The following is a 21657-nucleotide window of genomic DNA, read 5'->3' on the forward strand; positions in this document are numbered from 1 at the left end:
CTACCCCATCTCACTCCCCAGTGGGAAGCCCAAAACAGCCTACATAATTCGTCCTTCCTTCATTTTATCATTGCAACAACCACTCTATAAGGCCGAGTGACTGCCCCGAGGTGATCCAGGTCTACGGCAGAGTGGGAATTCAAACCTCAGTGTCCCCAGTCATGGCCTGATATTTTATCCATTGTAGAAGAAGATAGAAGATGAAGATATTGGATTTATATCCCGCCCTCCACTCCGAAGAGTCTCAGAGCGGCTCACAATCTCCTTTACCTTCCTCCCCCACAACAGACACCCTGTGAGGTGGGTGGGGCTGGAGAAGGCTCTCACAGCAGCTTCCCTTTCAAGGACAACCTCTGCCAGAGCTATGGCTGACCCAAGGCCATTCTAGCAGGTGCAAGTGGAGGAGTGGGGAATCAAACCCGGTTCTCCCAGATAAGAGTCCGCACACTTAACCACTACACCAAACTAGCTCTCCACATTGTACCACATTAGTTTTCTGAAACCTTGTCATAAATGGACTGGCCATAAACTATTAGCTGAAGACAAGTGTCTATTTTCACTACATTTTGGAATGAGAATGACCAGTATTTATAAAAAAAAAACCCAATCGAATAGACTTGTTTTATAAGTTCAGGGTGTCATAAAACATTGCTGAAGGTTGAAATGGCATGCACCTTCTGTGCATCCTTCATGTATGAAACGTGGGGAGAACGGGCTGGAAAAGGAATGAGACAGACTTCTTAATGTATTTTAAACATTTTTATGCTGCAGCGGTTAATATGTGAGAAGCAAACGGATCTTATCGCATTTTATGTCAGCCACTTGCCTCAAGATGTAGGTATTGTTCAGTATGCTGTATTCTTGGAAGATGTGACTGAAATCGAACAACGCCACCACTGCCTGGAGTTAGCAAAGGAAGCTGGTAAGAAATATGGATAATATATTGAAGAGGTTGCATTCTGGTTGCTGGTTTTTTTTAAGGTAGCACTTAATGCCAGTATTCTTAAATAGCTATATCACAGTGAAAGTGTTGTAGCTAAAGTAAAAACCAGCCTGTGCATGATGAGAAAGGGCACTTGTACATGTGCGAGTGTGACGTCTGCAGACCTTCCCACTGATACCCTGTGTTCCACAACCCAGGTTTTCCTAATGATCTTCCGCCCCATAGAGCAGGAGCCAGTGTGATGCATTTCCTGGGGGCTAGGCTCGGCCCCATAGAATTTTCCCACCCGCTTCATAGCTCCAAGAGTGCCCAGTGGGAAATAAAATACAGTTCTAGGAGGCAGTCCCCAGGCCTGAGTATAAATCCACCCAAGACTGGATTATTAACTGAGGTAAACTGACAGGCACTTGATGTTTGACTTTTTAAAGTGAATGAGTACAACGTTGATTTTAAAAATACATCACTGAGCAAGAGTTGTGGGATGTTTCGTTTCAGATATGTGCCTGAGGCAAACCTTCTCACAGACAGTTTAATAACACAAACGCAACACTCTGCTGCATCTCACTAAGCCCAGCCAAGCCTGCTGGCCTCGTGTAACAGTTCAGTTGCCCTAGTAGCACCTTTAAGACCACCAAAGTTTTATTCCAGGTATAAGCTTTCATATGTTTGTAATGGAATTCAATATATAGATCTTTTTTAGACACGACACTTTTAAGAACTACACATTGATATAGTTTTTAGAACAAAATATAGTGATTGCTGCACTTGAGGGGAGGCAGATGGGCATCATAAAGTTAACTTTCCCACAATTAGAAAAGATTCTCTTACACGCTTATCTCCTATTTTTGACATATTTATTGCTTCAACTGATGTTTCCCCTTAATTGGATCCATACAGCTGTTGACCTCATGCACTTTACAAAAGTGGCAACACAGTCTATAGCAGAAAACAACAACTGTGTACAAAACACACAATAATATATATATATATATACACACACACACACACAGGGAGGGAGGGATGGTGGCTCAGTGGTAGAGCATCTGCTTGGGAAGCAGAAGGTCCCAGGTTCAATCCCCGGCATCTCCAACTAAAAAGGGTCCAGGCAAGTAGGTGTGAAAAACCTCAGCTCAAGACCCTGGAGAGCCGCTGCCAGTCTGAGTAGACAATACTGACTTTGATGGACCAAGAGTCTGATTCAGTTTAAGGCAGCTTCATATGTTCATATGTTCAATTCTTATTTGTCTAGGTTTGTTTCCAACAATACCAAATAAACAGTATACCAAAATATTTCACAAAAGGAAAGGATCCGCAGTATTTCAATGTCCAGAGAATATCCAGTCCTTCTCACTTCTTGTTCATGCCTGTGTGGTATCCAAATTCCTTACAAATCCTGGCTCTCAAGGTGATGTTCCCTTTATGTGACCATCAGCTTGGATCACGTTTTGCATAAAATGCTTCCTCGAAGAGCCAGTCTGCTCAGTTTTTCTTTTTGACATCAACTAAGACCACTTGATCAAATTTCCAATAGGCACTAGTTCAGTGTATGCAATCTATTTTATCTCTTTTAACCAATTTGCTCTGATATTATATATTTGATGCCAACAAAGGCTAACTTGACTTGACGACATTCCAGTTAATGTAACTGTTCTCTCTCACACAACTTCTAGCCTCTTAACTCACAGCCCTAGAAACCTAACTCTCCAAATCTCACTTCTGATTAACTTAATCTTCCCCTGACAGATTTTAACTTTTCTGAGTACAGCTCCCACTGGCTCGTTCAGAGTATTGCTACAGTTGGAGCCTGGATCACTGGAATGCCTTTCTGTGTTCTACCTGTCACGAGCGGGGGGGCTGGGAGAATGTGGAGTAGGAGAAAGGAATGTGATAGAAGAATCATATTCTGTGAGGGGAGCCTCCCATTGTAGTTCTGTAGATCCAAGCCATGATTTTGAAGTATTTTATTTGATATCATAGCCCCGTGACGCAGAGCGGTAAAGCTGCAGTACTGCAGTCCTAAGCTCTGCTCACGACCTGAGTTCGATCCCGGCGAAAGCTGGGTTCAGGTAGCTGGCTCCAGGTTGACTCAGCCTTCCATGCTTCCGAGGTCGGCAAAAATGAGTACCCAGCTTGCTGGGGGGAAAGTGTAGATGACTGGGAAAGGCAATGGCAAACCACCCCATTTAAAAAAAAAAGTTTTTTCCGGGTTATGGCGCCTTGAGCTCAGGGGTGTCCACAGATCGTCGTCCTGCGGCACCTCTGAATCAGGCGGGGGGGAGGGTTTTCTTCGGCATGAGACTCTTGTGGGAAGCCAGGGACATAGCGGCGGCTGCTCCTGACCTTCTTGCGCGTCCCGAGGCTCTGGCGCCATGATAGCTGACACAGCAGAAAAAGGTGATCGCCCAACCGCTTTATTTCCCTCTTTTTAATAAGCTTCTGATGTATCACTTCTCTACCCCAAGCATGGCAATTCTACTTGGCAAGTAAGTGTGCTTTTAATACCACTGGCTAATGGGTCATTTTACATAACAACAAGCGGGTAGCTCAAAGGAAGGGAAAGAGGTCGACTGCATGCCTATCTTTCCTGTGAACGAGGCTTCGAAAAGTTAAAGAGCAACTTTAACTATTGGTAACAATCTGAATTGGACTGAATACAAATACCTAAATCGACCCGGATTGTAATTGGATACATGTTAAAGAGCCTGTTATTTGGCTGCAATATGGTCTGAGTAAAAGCGAGATATATTTTAGAGAGTTTTGTCTGTCGTCCGACTGCAATTGAAATGATAACATTCAAAATCACAGCTGGAGGAGATTTGGAATGACGGACTAATGATGGGTCCTTAAACTACTTTTCAACTTGGATTAAGAGACCTAGTTTGCTGACAGAAAAATGGCACTGCCTAGCGAAATGTGTTATAATAAAGACATACTACGGAGTATTACTTCTCTGAAACAGGATCTTGGTTCATTAACGGAATTGATTAACAAACAAATGGGAGCTTTTACGCTGAAAGCTAGCGAAATCTCAAATCTACATGAGCAGAGTGCTAAAGAGATCACAGTGACATCTGTGGAATTAGAAGGGGAGAGTGATCCGCTGTGAAATGAACAAAAGAAAACCAAAATGGAACCTTATAGCGCAGTTAAAAAACAAGACTGGAAATCGAGACTGATTGAAGTTTTGCTGAGAGGAACAAATGGCATGAAATTCTTTCTACTGCTATCGGGAGGGATGATTGCATTGAGGAGAGAGAAGGTGTATCTTAGCCAACAAATCAAGATATGGAAATTTTTCAGGAAGAAGGATTTCTGAACTCTCTCTCTCTTTGTGGATAGTCGGATATGGAATATTTAACAAGAACTGACATGCGATTTTAAAAGGCAAAGTGTGATGTCTGGGTTATATTAAGTTCTAGTTTTTCTAGAGTAATATGGATATAAGAGCTAAAAGAATGAAACGTTTTGGAAAAAACCCTTAAGTAAATAAATAGTTAATTTGGATTAAATTTTAAGAAGGCAGATAATGTAATTAACTTGCAATTTGGCAGGCTTTGTGGGTAGTTGGATATGGAACTCACAATAAAAATTTAAATATGATTTTAAAATGCTAAGTGAGATTTTTGGGCCATATTCTTAAGAAGGTAGATAATATAATTATCTTCCCATTGGGTAGATTTGCATTTAGTAGATAAAGATATTTGTCTCATGCTCGCTGTTGTGATGATATTGTCAAATTAATAAGCGAGTTTGTATTTTCAGTAGGGTTGAGCTAAATAGTAAAAATCAAGATATGGAAATTTTTTCAGGAAGAAGGGTCCTTGACTTGTTTCCTCTGTGGGTAATTAAATATGGAATTCTTACTAAGAATTGATGAAGATATTGAAGATATTGGATTTATATCCCGCCCTCCACTCCAAAGAGTCTCAGAGCGGCTCACAATCTCCTTTACCTTCCTCCCCCACAACAGACACCCTGTGAGGTGGGTGGGGCTGGAGAGGGCTCTCACAGCAGCTTCCCTTTCAAGGACCAGCTCTGCCAGAGCTATGGCTGACCCAAGGCCATGCTAGCAGGTGCAAGTGGAGGAGTGGGGAATCAAACCCGGTTCTCCCAGATAAGAGTCCGCACACTTAACCACTACACCAAACTGGCTCTCCAATATGCGATTAAAGGTCAAGTGAGATTTTAAGGATGGAAAGGTTTTGTTAAAATGTTAGATAAATAAACAGTTAATTTGGATCAATTGTTAAGAGGGCGGGCAACACAATTATTTTTTATTTGGTAGAGAGTCAGTTTGGTGTAATGGTTAAGTGTGCGGACTCTTATCTGGGAGAACCGGGTTTGATTCCCCACTCCTCCACTTGCACCTGCTAACATGGCCTTGGGTCAGCCATAGCTCTGACAGAGGTTGTCCTTGAAAGGGCAGCTGCTGTGAGAGCCCTCTCCAGCCCCACCCACCTCACAGGGTGTCTGTTGTGGGGGAGGAAGGTAAAGGAGATTGTGAGCCGCTCTGAGACTCTTCGGAGTGGAGGGCGGGATAGAAATCCAATATGTTCTTCTTCTTCTTCTTAATATGTTTGTTTGGAGAAACTGTTCATATTGAGACATATAAACTACTGTATTTTATTTTTAGCTTGTTAAGGATAAGGTTATTGGTTTTGTATGTTTTATTCTAGGATGATATTGTTAAATTAACAAGTCTGTTTGCGCCTTCATGATATTTCATATGTTCACTTTAATGTTGATATTGTCAAATTAACAAATTAGTCTGTGCTTCCAATATGGTTAAGTTTAGCCAGCCAGCTCTGTGTTGAGACTGTCTTGATTTCCTTTTTTATATACTTTTACCTGTTGAAGAAGAATTGTTTAGACTTACATTTTAAGTAATAGTTTAGTAAAAAAGCTATAATGAAAGATTAAGATGGTAAAATATATGGGGAGAATTTTACACCTGCGTGTAGAAAGAATTGGGTATTTCATCTGGCGGTAGAACTGTAACTGATATATTTGTAATTTTTTTTGTTTCTGTCCTTTCCATTTTGTATCCACCCTTCCCTCTCTCTCTATGCTTATGTTCCTTTACTTTGTAGTTAAAATCAATAAAAATTATAAAAATCGGGGGGGGGGGGGGAGAAAGTCTGCCGTGAAAATGTTGTGATGCGACGTCACCCCAGAGTCAAAAACGACTGGTGCACAGGGGGCTACCTTTACTCTTGCACAGAGGACTACTTTTACCTTTTTAACCTGATGTCTGATTTACACTGGACTGTCTTCTGTTAACACTTACCTATGGTATTTGATTTGTAAAATGGGCTATATTTGCTTCTGCTATAAAGTCTTCCATGTCAATATTTGTAAAACGCTCTGATGTTGATGAATACTTTTGATTCCTTCATCTTCTGTGATGCGTGCTTGAACACGTTTGTTTTTCCTAGATGCCACTGATATTCCCTCATAACTGACATTATAAATTTTGCTTTAAATACAGGTTTGGATGTTGCAACCATAACAAAAACGGTTGTAGAAAACATTTGCAAAAAAGATGCTAGCGAGTTCACTCACCATGATCTTGCGATCGACTCAGGGACCACAGAGGTGAGCAGCGCTGATATATGTTCCGCCTGTGATGCAGGTGCTGTTGGATGGAAAATGGAGTCACAAGATTTCCCTCCCTGTAATTCCTTTTTTAATTTTTCCAGATATAGCTGTCTGAGGATGGGGGGTGAGGTAGTGCAGTTAGAGAAGACAAAACACCCTTTTACTTTTAAAATTACTCTGTGTCTCATTTTGTTGACTATAGTAGGGCCTAAATGCTGCTCATAAAATGGTATGAGGTAAACCTGCATCCTGTTAAAGTTGTAGGTGAACCATTGTGTTGTAATTAAGATCTCAAGCCAGCTGTTCATATAGCCAAGTGTGTATTAACAAAGGGGGGGGGTATGCATATTGTTTTCACTTTCAGGTTTCCTCTAGTAGGTCTATATTTTTCTTTGTCAATACTGAACAGCAAATATATGTGTTGGAATGACTCGGCAAAGCACTAGAAGCTCCAGCCAATTTATGTTCTTTTAATGAGCAATAACAGATGGTTGGGGGAAAGAGGCAGTGTTCCTACATCTGCGTGCTGCAGAGATGGTGTCAGCAAACCCCCTTGTGCTGCTTTCTACAGAAAGAAACTGAAAAGAGTACTCGACATATTTCTGTCATTCCCCGTGGAAAGCTTTACTGGACAGCTCTGGAGATAGGATGATTATTTGCTTGCATCCCATGGAAAATCTCTGCTGACAAAAGGGATTTCTGTGAGCGAAGCAGGATTTTCATGCTGTCTCCATTCTACTGCAGCCCCAAGTACTGCTCTTACGGGACAGGGGACCTCCCAGGAACGGTGGGGGTTGGGTGGTAGAGGTCTGTAGTGGGAGGGGGGGAAATCAGTGAAAATTACACAGCCTTTCCATCAGTGAATATATTTTTGTTAGATCCAACTCTGTAAATCTGACAAATACAGGTAGAACTGTTCTGTCTTTGATCTTCTCCCCCTTGCCGGTATTTTTTGGGGAGGGGAGGTAATGATTGATTTCAAGTTATGTATGCCATGCTTCTTTAAAAATCAGCGTATAGAGCGAGGAACTTCCTTCCTGTTTTCACTAGAACTGAACATTCATAAAGTCATTCTGTAATGATGATGCAGATCAGTTCAAGTAGAGGTGTTTTACGACGTACGCTCTCCACTGAAGTACACATTTGCTATGCTCTTCAGCGGCACTTAAAAAATTAAGGAAGACTTCTTGGTACAGATTCTGAGATTTGACCAGTGGGAAAGTAACCAACATTTTAATGATCAGATGGGTTTTAAGTGGATTTGGTTGATGTCAAACTTATTTCAGTTTTTCACTGAAACCTGTTGATATTAAGGCGCTAATTGCCTTACACTGTTTATCTGTGAGTACAAAGGTATCTCCTTAAAAGCTCTAAATTCTGTGGATATGACCTCAAGAGCTGCTTGTAGATGCTGAAGAATCTTCGGTTGCCCACTAGGACTTTCCTTAGAGGAAAAAAAACTGTTAAGAGAAACTTCCTAATATTCAGAAACGAGGGGGGAGGGGTTGTGACTTTGGGGGTGGAGGGAAAGATCTGCCGTTAGAACAGTGCTGTGTCACCTGTGGCTCTTCTGAGCATCATCCCCTAGTGTGGCATCTGCCCCACATTTCTGGAAGCAGGGCAAAGCCATTGGCTGCTGAGGCTTCTGGTTTCCAGGTAATTTTCACTTGAAACAGCTGCCAGAGGAACAGGCTTCCCTGAAGTGTAGGCCTCATGTCAGGGATGCAAGTAAATGTGGCTGTTTTGGTTGATGATCATTGCAGATGTGGCAATCTACAAGCTGCAGAGTACCACTGTGTTAGAGAACCATAAACCCAAAGCTGCACTGGGCGTGCAGAACTAGTCTCAGACTTGTGTGGATTGTTTCCAGTGTCTATAAACTTCTGTTGTGTACTCAAAAGATAATTACGAAATTTGTGTCCCTGTATTGATATTTCAGGAAGACCGCTTGAAGATTGATGTCATTGACTGGCTGGTATTTGATCCTGCTCAGAGAGCTGAAGCACTTAAGCAAAGCAACGCTATAATGAGGAAGTTCTTGGGTACTGGTTGTATTACTCATCAGCTTTTTAATTTTTAATTTAAAAAATGAAAAAAAAGCATGATTAATCGTGAAAGGCATAGTTTAGTCAGTACACTTCCCTGTCATGATTTCTGATTTTCTTAAACAACCTTTTTTACAGCATCTAAGAAACACGAAGCAGCAAAAGAGGTGTTCATAAAAATCCCACAGGACTGTATAGCAGAAATATACAATCAGTGGGAGGAGCAAGGAATGGATAGTCCCCTTCCAGCTGAAGATGACAATGCTATTAGAGAGCATTTATGTATCAGAGCATATCTGGTAAGATCCAGCTATTAAACTTTGAAAAGTGGTGTCTAGAAGTCTCACCCCTCAAAACTGGAACATGCTCTGTTCATATGTGCAGATCCATTTTTTTAAAAATTGTTCTATGGCTGAAAACACTTTCTGGAACTGAGCCTCGGCTCATGTTCAGTGCTGTGAACAGGCCTCATGCTAACGTTTTTAATAACTCTTTGTTTTTATTAGTACGTTTATTCTTAAATTTACTGTAGTGTTGAGAAGTTAGTTCCAATTGACTTACAGATCACAGTTAGGTCAAATGTTGAGGAGTGATGCCCACAAATAACTTTGTATTTGCTTGGATGTTGAGATGACGTTTTAAATGGATGCTCCGGAGTCAAGATGTCAAAGCACTCCATTGGCACACATGCCTTTTATATATTCTCTAGACAGCTACGTGAAAATGATTGCGTATTTCCAATCCAATATAGGAAGCCCATGAAGCCTTCAACGAGTGGTTTAAACACATGAGCTCAATGCCACAAGCCCCTGGCCAGCTTTCACAAGCAAGTTTCACTGAGAAAGTAGCCCATGAACTTAAGGAGAAGAAATATGAGGTAAATAGACATGAAAATAAGCTCTTGAGGTATTTTTTGCTGCTGGCTAATGTTGAAATAGAACTGTTGTCTCATTAACAACCCAGTCTGGAGCGGTAGCAGCCAGCCACCCACATAATAGCAGTGGTACTGGTCAGATCCATGTGGACATCCCACAGGGGGAAAACAGAACACGTTTTGAGGCACAGACCTCACAGCAAGCATGCTAAAGGCCATAGGAACCCCAGCACCATCTGCCTTTCAGGTAGTGGCCCCTTTGAGTGGCACGCATAAGTGCAGCCAGTCACTACCTATTGATGCAGCCACTGACTTTCGCTGGGAGGATAGACCAGCAACAGCGCAACCATAACAGGGGCACATGGCCTTAGTATTTCCCTCATAGCCTACGAGGAAGGGCACCCCACCTGTCCCTGGCAAGGGCTTGATTGGCAGCAGAAGTGTTGGCCACAGGCAACCAGCTCTGCTCTTTAAACCAGGGGTAATTGAACAATGGCAACACAATATAAGCAAAAATCAAAAAAACCATTCTTAGTTGGTGGAGCGATTTGTCTGGTTAATTCCGATAACGAACGAGACTCTGGCATGCTAACTAGTTATGCGACCCCCAAGGAAAGAATTTCTCCTTTGAAGCCGACGCTATGGAAGGACTCTGTTTGAAACTTTACATTTGAGTCATAGTACTCCTTACAGACTTTATGAAGACTGGTGTTCGGAGTCATCCTTTGATATTGCTTATATGGGATATTGTTCTTTGTTTGGTAATGTCTGAATGTTGGTATTAAGTCTGGATGGTTTCCATAATATAATGCATTAATTTTTTGGAAGTTTTCAATTTGTATTATGACACAATAGGTTTGTTTTTTGATCTTTAAACCAGGGGTGGCGAGACTTGCTTTTGACGTAAGAGCCACGTATAATAAACGTCAGATATTTAAGAGCCGCCAGACAGGAAGGCAGGCAAATAGATGTGGGGAGGGGGATGACGGAGGGAGAGGAAAGAAAGCAGCTTTAAACGCATTCTCCAAACCACTAGCTGGCTTGGATTGTAGAAGAGATTTAAAGAAAGACTTGCCTTCTCTGAGCTGGCCAACAGCACAAGGGGGGGGGGGACTTCAGGAGCCACACAATATGTGTGATAGAGCCACATGTGGCTCCTGAGCCATAGCTTGGCCACCCCTACTCTAGACCGTGTGCACTCTTCCTGTGAAAAAGAAAAGTAAAGAAGACAGAGGCTGGGCTTGAACCCTCTGCCATCACACGCAAGACAAGAAACCTAACCACTACGCCAAGAAGGCAGACAAAAAAAAGAAGCATGCTGCCATCTGGCATTAGGCACTTCCTACTTGAAGGAAAAGAGGAAGACCCAATATGAGCTGGATTGACTCAATCAAGGAACCCTTTAGTTCGCAGGACCTGAGCAAGGCCGCTAACAGTGGGATGTTTGGGAGGTTGTTCATTCATAGGATCGCCATAAATCGGAAGCGACTTGATGGCACCTAATACTCACAAGTGCCCCTGCCTTCAGAGACTAGGCAGGGGATGGTTAGAAGTTGGTCTATCCTGCAGTTACATCATTGCTCTTTCCTGGGGAGATACATACAGGAGCACATACAGGAGCATACATACAGGAGCACAAAGCGGGAGCACATACAGCCGGGGCTGCAGGAACTGCACTGGCTGCCAGTTATATACCGGATTCGTTACAAAGTGCTGGTTATTACCTTTAAAGCCCTATATGGCCGAGGACCTGCCTGCCTTAGGGACCGTCTCTTCCCACATGAACCCCAGAGAGCACTGAGGTCAACAGGGAAGAACCTGCTGACTATCCCCGGGCCAAAAGAGGTAAAACTCCAGAGTACCCGTACCCGGGCTTTCTCTGCTATGGCTCCACAGCTGTGGAATCAGCTCCCAGAAGAAATGCGGGCCCTGCGGGACTTTGAACAGTTCCACAGGGCCTGCAAGACCATTTTGTTCCGAATGGCCTTCACCAGCTGAGACTGCCAAACTGCTAAGCAAACTAGCCAGCGATCATAGTACCAAATACACTAATGTTCTTTTTTAATTTTTTTTTTTAGAATTTTAACAGATTTTAATCAATTGTAGTTAAATGTTATTTATTGTATAATGTAAGTTCATTAAGTTCTTGTTGTTAGCTGCCCTGAGCCGCTTTGGCGGGGAGGGCGGGATATAAATAAAACGTGACTGACTGACTGACTACATAAAGCAAAGGTGGGGGGGGGGGTACTGTGAAATTTTTTATCTCCTTTTCCTCTTGTTGTCCACTTTGCTTCTGGCCTGATTATGAACTGCTCTTTAATTTGTATTGTTCTCTTCATTTTTTTATGTCTGGATTTTATTCTTTATGTTGATTATAATCTGCCTTGGATCCCATGCTGGGAGACTGGCAGCATGGAATGTTTCAAGCAATGAATACAAAAGTAGAAGATAATCCATGGATGTGAAATGTTCTATCGGAAAGGTCTGTCTGCCTAGCTTAACGGCTGGATTTGGTGACCATCGCTGAATGAAATACTTAAAAACTAATGTTAATTTTTTAAATAGCCAGACTTCAGTCATGCCAGTTCATATTAAATTTGCAAATATTCTCTTGTTTAATTGTTAATTGGTGGCAGAATAAAGTTTGAGTCCAGTGGCGCCTTCAAGATCGGATTAAAGAAACTGTAGGGTGCTGTGCCGCTTAGTATTTCTGGATGGGATCTCTTTGGCTTTTCTTTTTCAGGTAGATTATGGAATATGGAAAGGTCTCTTGGATGTCTTTACAGCTGACGTGAAAGAGAAAATGTATAATGTCTTACTGTTTGTGGACGGAGGTTGGATGGTTGATGTCAGAGAGGTATAGTGTATTCTTATCTAAGACACATTTAAAAACTGCTCTTGTCCAGTACTAAAGAATCGCAGTGCTTCTTCTGGTAACACACTGCTATGCATTTGCCTGCCATTGTCTGCTTTCATCTTGGATTGTTTGCTGGCTCTGTAATGCTTGTTCCATTGGAAATGTAGGAAAACCTATGGTGGGAAGCTGTGAAAAAGGGGGGGTATGGAGAAGTAATTTAATAGTAACTGTGAATCGTGTTGCTTTTCAAAGAAGCAATTGCTGACCTTCACCGCTTCTCTGAAAGACCAGATATACTCAAATTGAATATTGTGAAGCTCTTAATTAGGGTTTGGTTTTGGTAACCAGGATGAACTGGAATGGAAGCAAGGTTATAGCATAAGTAGTGCTAGGCTGCTTTATTGTTTTGTAAGTGTGTATCTGTATGTATGAGCCCCGTGGCAAAGAGTGGTAAAGCTGCAGTACTGCAGTCAAACTCTCTGCTCATGACCTGAGTTTGATCCTGGCAGAAGCTGGGTTCAGGTAGCTGGCTCCAGGTTGACTCAGCCTTCCATCCTACCAAGATCGGTAAAATGAGTACCCAGCCTGCTAGGGGGGAAGCGTAGATGACAGGGGAAGGCAATGGCAAGCCACCCTGTAAAAAGTCTGCTGTGAAAACGTCATCTTACGATGTCACCCCAGAGCCGGAAATGCACCTTTTTATCTGTATGTGTGCCTGCATGGATTTTAAGTGACGGGATGCTGTAGGGTATAACTGCAAATGGAAAACCGTAGAGGGCTTTTTTTTTGCTTAGAACTAATACCGCTTTTTGAAATCAAGGATGCCGAAGATGACCCTGAACGTGCTCATCAGATGATCATGCTGCGGAAGCTGTGCTTGCCCATGATGTGCTTCCTCCTCCACACAGTATTGTACAGAACAGGACAGTATCAGGAAGATCTCCGGCTCGCTGACTTGATTGCATCACATCGGCACAAACTCTACACGGTAAATTAATTCAGGAGATGTCAAAAGCCCCTCTGGGTTTGTATTTGAAGTTCAAAAGCTGCTGCTTGGTGGTTCTTTGGTTGTCGTAAATATCCCTTTTTGGGGCAAGGTGCGTGAGCTGCTTGTGGCCACGAAGCTTCAGACGGTCTGGGAGGAAAGCGATCACTTAGAGCCATTTCAGCCTGGATTCAGGCCTGGGTTTGGGACGGAAACCACCTTGGTTGCCTTGATTGATCTCCACCTGTAGAGTGATGGAGTAAGTATGCAGAGTTTCATTCCCACCCCCACCCCACCCCCCAAAAAATGATGTTTAACCTGAAACCACCAAGAGAGATTATTCAGGGACTTCTTGTGCCAACAGTATACAGATGATACCCAGCTCAGTTCCTCTTTAACAGCTGAGCCAGGTGAGTCTGTGGAAGTCTTGAATAGTTAACGGGATGGATGAGGGCAGTAAACTGAAGCTCTGCTCTAACAAGGCTGAGGTGCTGTTGCCTTCTCCCTGAAGCAGCAGATCGTAAGCTTAGGGGTGCTGCTTCATCCTGGTCTACGGTTGGCATGTAGTGCCTTTTATCGGCTTTGGCTGGTATCTCAGCTCTACCCGTTCTTTGAAAAGTACAGTTTGGCCATGGAGGTCCATGTTCTAATGACATCCAGGTCGGATTCCTGTAATGTGCTGTACACAAGGCTGCCTTTGAAAAATGGTCTGAAACTTTCAGTTGGTCCAAAATGTGGCAGTCAGGCTACTGACAGTGGCTAGATGCAAGAACTGTATTACTCCTGGTGTTAAGGTCTGCACTGGTGGTTGTTTCCAGGCACAATTCACAGGGCTGGTTCTCATGGTTTGGGGCCAGGGTGCTTGAAGGACTGCCTTATCCCATGTGGTCCAGCTCATCCCTTAAGAGCTACCTCACAAGTCCTGCTCTCCATGCTCCTGCCTTCAGAGGTGAAGTAAGTGGCAACCAGAGATCAGGCAGGGGGTGGTTGGTTATAGAATCACAGTTGGAAGGGGCCATACCAGCTGTCTAGTCCAACCCCCAGCTCAGTGCATCCCTGACAAGTGTTTGTCCAGCTGCCGCTTAATAGAACCATAGAATCACAAGAGTTGGAAGGGGCCACATAGGCCAGGTTTTCAGTAATTGCACCTCACTTGTGGAATGCCCTTCCCTTTGAGGCTCCCTTTGTGTCGCTTTATTTTAGCCACACAGCCGAAATGTTTTTGTCTACCCAGGCTTTTGAGTTCATCTTTTAAAATGTTTTTATAGTGTGCTTTTATTTTGAAAATTGTTAAACTCATTTTAACCACCTCAGTTTTTGTTACTCTCTGGCTGAGGGTTTTTAAGTCTGCTTTATAATTTATAACTTGGAATGTTTGTGTTTTGTGACCTTGTAAGCAGCCTTGGGCTGGTTCCCTAGAAGGAGCTGCACGGAAATTCCTTAAATAAGTAGATAATCTGTTCTGTTGTCCTTATTTTGTCTCATGGTTGCAATTGGCTTTGTTTAGAGTAGAGGACATAGGGAAGGAGTAGAATAACATGGAATATGCATGGATTTGTGGCTTGTTATGAATAGACTGATCATAGCTGTCAGTGTGGCATCCATGAGAACTAAGAGTTCTTAAGTTATGACTGCTTCAGTGATTTTTCCTATGAATGCCAGCTTTTCCAGGTAAGGGAGACACTAAGGAAGAAGAGCTGAGGGTTGAAAAACTTCCCTCTATCAAATTCTATAGAGGTTATCACAATTATAAAAATCCTAAAGTTTATATTCTGGGACTATCACAGATGAATATCATTGCTTTTTCCCAATTTGATTATCATGCTAAATTTGCTGGAAAAACCCCCAACGGCTAGTTTTCCCACAGTCCACATCTAGGTTATATCTTTAGTTAAGCATAACTTATCTCTGTTTCTCTCTCTGTCTCCTCCTCTGTCTTCAGGTATTTACTAAGGATGAACTCCGAAAGCTGCTACAGAAGATGAGGGAGTCTTCCCTCATGCTTTTGGATCAGGGTTTGGATCCCCTCGGATATGAAATTCAGTCTTAGCTCTACCATTCCATAATAAAAAACAGTTTTGGATGGTGGTGTGAGTTTACATTGCGCATGGTATGGGAACATTATTTTGAAATATATTTTGATGCTTATAAGATGTGAGGCATGTATTTGAATTTTTGTATATGTAAAATTCTAGGCTGGTGAAGTGAAATTTGTATTTCTCTCAATAAAACTACAAATCTTTGTTTAATATAAAAATAACTTTTTGCACTTACATGAGCAAACTGAATCACATCACATGTCTACAAGTAGGAAATCCACAAGGACATGTGGGGTCACTTCATTTTCTCCTACAACCCCTGCCTCACACTCTTTCTTTCCTTCTTGTAGAACTCATATCCTCTCCCCTTTCCCCAATGCCTTCTCTTCTTCCCATTGTGTGCCCCTTCTTCACTGTGCGCCCCTTCTTCACGCCCCACTGTGCTCCCCCTATTATTTACTTTGTTTATACTACATTTTTATCTCCAGTGGGGACACACAGCATCATTGTCTCTTCCCATTGTATCCTCACAACAACCTTGTGAGGTAGATTAGGTTGAGCTAGAGTTCAGTGGCCCAAGGTCACCCCGCAAGCTTCCATGGCAGAGTGAGGATTTGAACATTCTAACCATTTGACCACACTAGCTGTCTCACTTTCTCTGCCCCTGGAAAAGGTTGGCCAACTGGCAAAAGTCACGCGGCAAGTCATTCAGCTCAGTTGTGTGGCCGTCACTGCTAGCCTGTACAAGTTGTACAGTGGCTGCCGCCAGTCTCAACTGAATTGTGTGGCATCAAGTTGTAGCCATTGCCATACCTGGATGAATCATACAAGTTGCATGATTGCAAGTTGCCCAGTGGTTAGTGCTGGGCTTGGCCCTTATAAGTCTTCGGAGCAGGAGGGAGGGGAGCAAATAGCCCTGGAAAAGGCTCTTCCCTCTTCCCCCCCCCCCCCACCTTTCAATGGCAGAACCCAATGTTGGCAATATTGAGGTTGCCTAGCAGCCCCCACAGTGGCTGCTGAGATCTCAGAGGGTGTCTATTTCTTGAAGCTACAAAATATATTACCTTTCTTGTTTGAAGGCCTTTTGAGTAGGCTTAATTAGGATTGCTACCTTTGAATACGGTTTGCTGGCCAGTTTGGTATCTACCTGATAGTACCACCAACTTGTGTGTAAAGTGCTATCAAGTTGCAGCCAATTTATGGCAACCCCACAAGGTTTTCCAGGCAAGAGCTGAACAAAGGTGCTTTGCCATTGCCTGTCTCTATGTAGCGACCTTGGAATTCCTTGGTGGGCTCCCATCCAAGTACTAACCAAATATCAACCTGGCTTAGCTTCTGAGATCTGACAAGATCAGGCTAGACTGGGCCCCTCTGCATTTAACTAGTTTGCTAGCCGATATATCTTGGGAGACGTTCTCAGCTGTCTTGCATCAAAGTATATTATGTCCACAGAAATCCACTAGGAATGCGAAAAGTTTAAGTCTTGCAAGATTTATGCTTGACAGAGCCATGCTAGCTTTTGCTAGCATTGTTTTCAAAACGCTGCATTGCTTTCAAAACGCTTACAGATTGATTCCTTTTCACCAAACAGAGTCAGTTTGGTATAGTGGTTAAGAACGGGACTCTAATCTGGAGAACCAGGTTTGATTTCCCACTGCTGCACATGCAGTTGCTGGGTGACCTTGGGCTAGCCACAGTTCTCTCAGAACTCTCTCAGGCCCACCTACCTCACAGGGTATCTGTTGTGGGGAGAGGAGGGAAGGAGACTGTAAGCTGCTCTGGGGCTCTGCGTGAAGAGAGGGGTATAAATCCTCCTCCTCCCTCTACTTTCTGAAAGAGGAGGTTGTTAGCAAGGAATTTATTGGATATTCCACGTTTAGCTGAGTTCTGTTGCAGTCCTAAGTTATATCCTTCAGTGGCTACAGTCCAATCACGGGCATCATCCCATTAACTCTCAGTTACATTCATTGTCATATTTAATCATATCCACATTCCCTAGATTTGGTTCTTTTAGTACTATTTCCACCAAGTGGTCTAACATTGCAGTGCTGGTGTGGGACGTTAAATGGCTTGCATTTGTTTTCAACCCTGTTGCTACTGCAGCTTCCTAAACTGTGTATTTTTTGTTAGAACGTTTGAGTCCAGTGGCACTTTTAAGACCAAACGAAGTTTAATTCTGAGTATGAGCTTTTGTGTGCCTGCATATGTCATCAGATGCACACGGAAGCTGATACTCTCTGAATTAAACTTTGCGGGTCTTAAAGGTGCCACTGGACTCGACCTTTCTTCTGTTGCTGCAGACCAACACGGCTGCCCACCTGAAATGTGTTTCTGTGTGTTCTGGTTCTACTAGATCTTCCTGTTTCTTCAGTCCGATCATTGTATTTCTGTGTCAGGATGTTGCCAAAGTTGTCTGGGCAGCCTCTGCCCTAAGGCCAAGGAAGGCTTCAGTACAGTTTAAAAAAACTCTTTATCACACACCTGTAAAGAGGAAAGTTTGCCAGAAGTAATAGAAAATGAGATGGAACAATAAGAAAAAGTGGTAAATTTGAAAGATGTATCAAGAGCAGTCAGAACATGCAACAGAGGACAAGAGACGAGAAAACGTCACGTCTTTGAATATCATAGATGCTGAATCCAGCCGTCTACTTGCTACTGCTTAAAATCGGGTTGTCTGAATTTTGGTTTTGTGCTGTATCAATAAGTTGTTGATCCTGCCCTATAAGAGGTGAGCTAACCATGGTGCTGGGCCAAACAATTTCACAACCTTTGGGGGATTTTGTCCCCTCCCCAAACACCTGACTTTTAGCCCCTGGGACTCTGGATGTGCGCCTGATCATTACTTTTGTCTTATGATGCCATCACTAGCTTTTCTCATTTGGTCCTACTACCACCCGCTTCCCTTGCTGTCATTCATTTCTAGACCATGTTCCCTGTTTTGGTGAAGCTGGCTGAGCTCTTACAAGTTGGCGTGGGTAGTAAGTACAGGAATTCCTGGCTTTGGTGCCTTTGTGACCACCAAACTCTCTATGCTGGATAAAAGTCTGAAATCTCATAGTGGCAGCATATAAGGGATGCATTCCTTCAACACAGGTGAAGAATATAGCGATAAACCAGCAGATGGTGCCATTACAAAGATTTATTATATAATTACATGTGCACACACACAAAGTGATTTCATCCAAGATTTTCCCCTATCAAATTTAACAATACCTATACAGTGAAATTTCACATGTATACATTCATGAAATGGAAGTCAGAACGATTGTTTTTGTTTTAGTCTATCTCAGCCTTCATCTGAATCGGGTAATGAACGCACACAGATTAAGGTTGAATCAGTTACATCAAGCAACACCTAGAAAACCCAGCTCTAGACAAGCATTTCTGTTCCAATATCAGAAGGAATATATATCTCCCTAAGGAGTTCAGGATCTTCAAGACTTTTGGGCTGTAATTCTACATACACTTGCTTGGGACCAAGGCTGGGAGATCTGGCTGATTTGAAGAGCAGGACTTGTGAGCCAGTGAGTTTGACATCTAAAGGTACTTTTAAAAAAGGTAAAGGTCTCCGTGCAAGCACCAGTCATTTCTGACTCTGGGGTGATGTCCCATCACGATGTTTTCACGGCAGACTTTTTACGGGGTGGTTTGCCATTGCCTTCCCCAGTCATCTACACTTTCCCCCCAGCAAGCTGGGTACTCATTTGACCGACCTCAGAAGGATGGAAGGCTGAGTCAACCCTGAGCCAGCTACCTGAACCCAGTTTTCGCTGGGATTGAACTCAGGTCGTGAGCAGAGAGCTAGGACTGCAGTATTAAAGCTTTACCACTCTGCGCCACGGGGCTCCTTTTAAAGGTACTTAGATACCTGTATAAGATTCAGAACTGTTCAAATGGAACAGCAACATACGAACCCTTGAACACATGAAGATGTCTTACACTGAATCAGATCTTCAAGGTTAATATTGTCGACCCAGACTGGCAGCAGCTCTCCAGGGTCTCATGCAGAGGTCTTTTGCCTCCTACCTGCTCCTTTTAACTGGAGATGCTGAGGATTGAAACTCTGCATGTAAAGCAGATGCTCTGCCACTGGCACCACTGCCATTGGAGGAACATTTCACATGTTAACTTTAACGTCTTTTCACTTGCAGTTGTTGACAGGAAGAGTTGGTGCAGATTATTTTTCATGCTCTGTTGCAGGAACGCAGCTCACAGTAATGGTTACGTTTTATGAAGAAATTCATCTCTAGTTTGTTGCAGTTGCCCATGTTTAGTTTTTTCCCCCCCGCTCACAAATGCCAGATCCTCACAAGAGTTAAAAAAGGCAACATCTGGCACAAGAAGCGGGAGATTTTGTGCTATTTTGCATTCCTGATTAAAGGGCTGACTGTAAGATGTCTGCTTAGAAGTATGCCATTTCATGTAAGAAAAAAAGAACTCAAATTGGAATATTCTTATTAGCCAATGCTGATGAAGTCCCCCCCCCCCCTCAAGTTGTGCTGCCTGTTTTCGTTGTCAGGTAGCAGGTCCTTTTAAGGGGGGAAATGAATTCTGCAAACGCAAAGAGCATATTTGAATTAATGCAGCAGGAAAAATATGCTTCCCTGGTGTATTTGCAGTGTGTTTTCAATGCGTGCCAGAGAGAGCGCAGTTGAATCTGAATATTAACAGCACCCCAGAAACCTTTCTGAGATATTCAAAAGAAGTGGGGTAAATTCTAATTTATCAAGCGAAAATTGCGGCTCATTGTTATGAGAAAGAGCCATCTGTAGCCTTTTCATTTGTATTGCTGATACTACAATAGCCAGAACCAAAAATAGCCTCAGAAGGCAGGCAAAGGCACTGCTAATTCTCAGCTATGATTATTCAAACTTGCCCTCACCAATTAAAATTGGCCCCTACGGATTAATCATCTGTAGCCAGGCTGCTGCTGTGTATCAACTGATGGTGTGATCCTAGGAGACCGCAGGGGAAGGACTGTGGCAGATGAGCGGTCTTGCAGAGAACTTTGTCTGCCATTACTCATCGTTTCACCGAGGGACCCCTGATAACCACTGATTTGGATGACCCAGTCCAGGTACTCTATGACAGTAGTTTCCAAACTTTTTGGTATGGTAACCTACAAGCCAGTTTTCCCCAATCCGTGACATCTGCCTCTTTCTCTCCTCTTGCTTTCCTATGCACTGGAAAAGCTCCTCCCAATCCCAGCTTCAGCATTATTGTTGTAATTCACCCTGAGTGTTTGCGAAAGGGTGGAATACAAAATCTAGCCTCCAGCTATTACCAGGGCTTTTTTTTGAGCAGGAACGCACAGGACACCGGCTGGCTTGGTATCAGGGGGTGTGGCCTAATATACAAATGAATTCCTGCTGGGCTTTTTCTACAAAAAAGTACTGTGTGGAACAAGGGTGACATCAGGGTGTGTGGACTAATACGCAAATAAGTTCCTGCTGGGCTTTTCCTAACAAAAAAGCCCTGGCTATTCCCATAGAGTTACAGACAGATTTCACTCCCCACATTGTTGAAAAAGGAGATCGAAGGCAAAAGTATGAGAAGCTGACAAGGAGAGAGCATTGTGTAAAGCAAGGGTGTCGAGCTCATTTGTTATGAAGGCCAGATCTGACAAATGAGACCTTGTTGGGCCGGGCCATGTCAGGTTTGGGCCGAGCCATGTTGTTCTCAGATAGCTCACAGTTTTTTTAGCTTCTGGCTCGCATATTTTTGTCTTGGCTCAGGAAGAATAGCCCCAGAGCAAGCTACCGTAATTTATGCAGGAGCCAAATTGCTCACTCACAACTTTAATGCCAGTAGCTCATGAGGTAGAATTTTTGCTTACATCAGGATACTGTGAGTTGTTAGGAGCTCAAGCAGGCAATTCTATCTCTTCCCTTCTCTTGCAAATAAATGGGGCCTTCCATGGAATACTGTGTGCAGTTCTGGTCACTGTATCTCCAAAAGGACATTGCAGAACTGGAAAAGGTCCAGAGAAGGGAAACCAAGAGGATTAGTGGGTTGGAGTACCTTCCCTATGAGGAAAGATAGAAGAGTCTATAGAAGATTCCCACCTAAGACCTCAGAGAGAGTGGGTTCCCAAAAAACAGCTGCAGGCAAACAAACATCACTTGATAATGGTAGTTTATCACATGGGAAACGGTCGTTTGTATCAATGTAAACTGATTGTGTAAATCAACCTTCATTTGCATAAAATTTGCAAATTGCAAATTTGGCAAGCTTGGCAAATGGGAATTAGCTTGGAAAATTTGTTTCCATGCTAATTGGGAGAAGGTGTAGCAGACAGATAAAAACAAGCTGGGAA

General features: G+C 43.0%; 1 protein-coding gene across 1 annotated transcript in view; it reads left to right on the top strand.

Annotated features, from left to right (window-relative positions):
- NUP107 (nucleoporin 107) overlaps nucleotides 1-15559 on the top strand; it is a 35479-nt gene extending 19920 nt beyond the window's left edge. Inside the window, exons 21-28 of the mRNA XM_060251682.1 lie at nucleotides 772-922; nucleotides 6432-6538; nucleotides 8481-8583; nucleotides 8725-8885; nucleotides 9338-9463; nucleotides 12204-12317; nucleotides 13138-13305; nucleotides 15245-15559. Of these exons, the coding sequence (XP_060107665.1) occupies nucleotides 772-922; nucleotides 6432-6538; nucleotides 8481-8583; nucleotides 8725-8885; nucleotides 9338-9463; nucleotides 12204-12317; nucleotides 13138-13305; nucleotides 15245-15352 (1038 nt within the window). The 3' untranslated portion in view covers nucleotides 15353-15559. The remainder of the gene's footprint in view (nucleotides 1-771; nucleotides 923-6431; nucleotides 6539-8480; nucleotides 8584-8724; nucleotides 8886-9337; nucleotides 9464-12203; nucleotides 12318-13137; nucleotides 13306-15244) is intronic.
- Nucleotides 15560-21657: the final 6098 nt, after the last annotated feature.

This window comes from Heteronotia binoei, chromosome 12 (genome assembly GCF_032191835.1).
Source record: "Heteronotia binoei isolate CCM8104 ecotype False Entrance Well chromosome 12, APGP_CSIRO_Hbin_v1, whole genome shotgun sequence".
Classification (NCBI taxonomy): domain Eukaryota; kingdom Metazoa; phylum Chordata; class Lepidosauria; order Squamata; family Gekkonidae; genus Heteronotia; species Heteronotia binoei.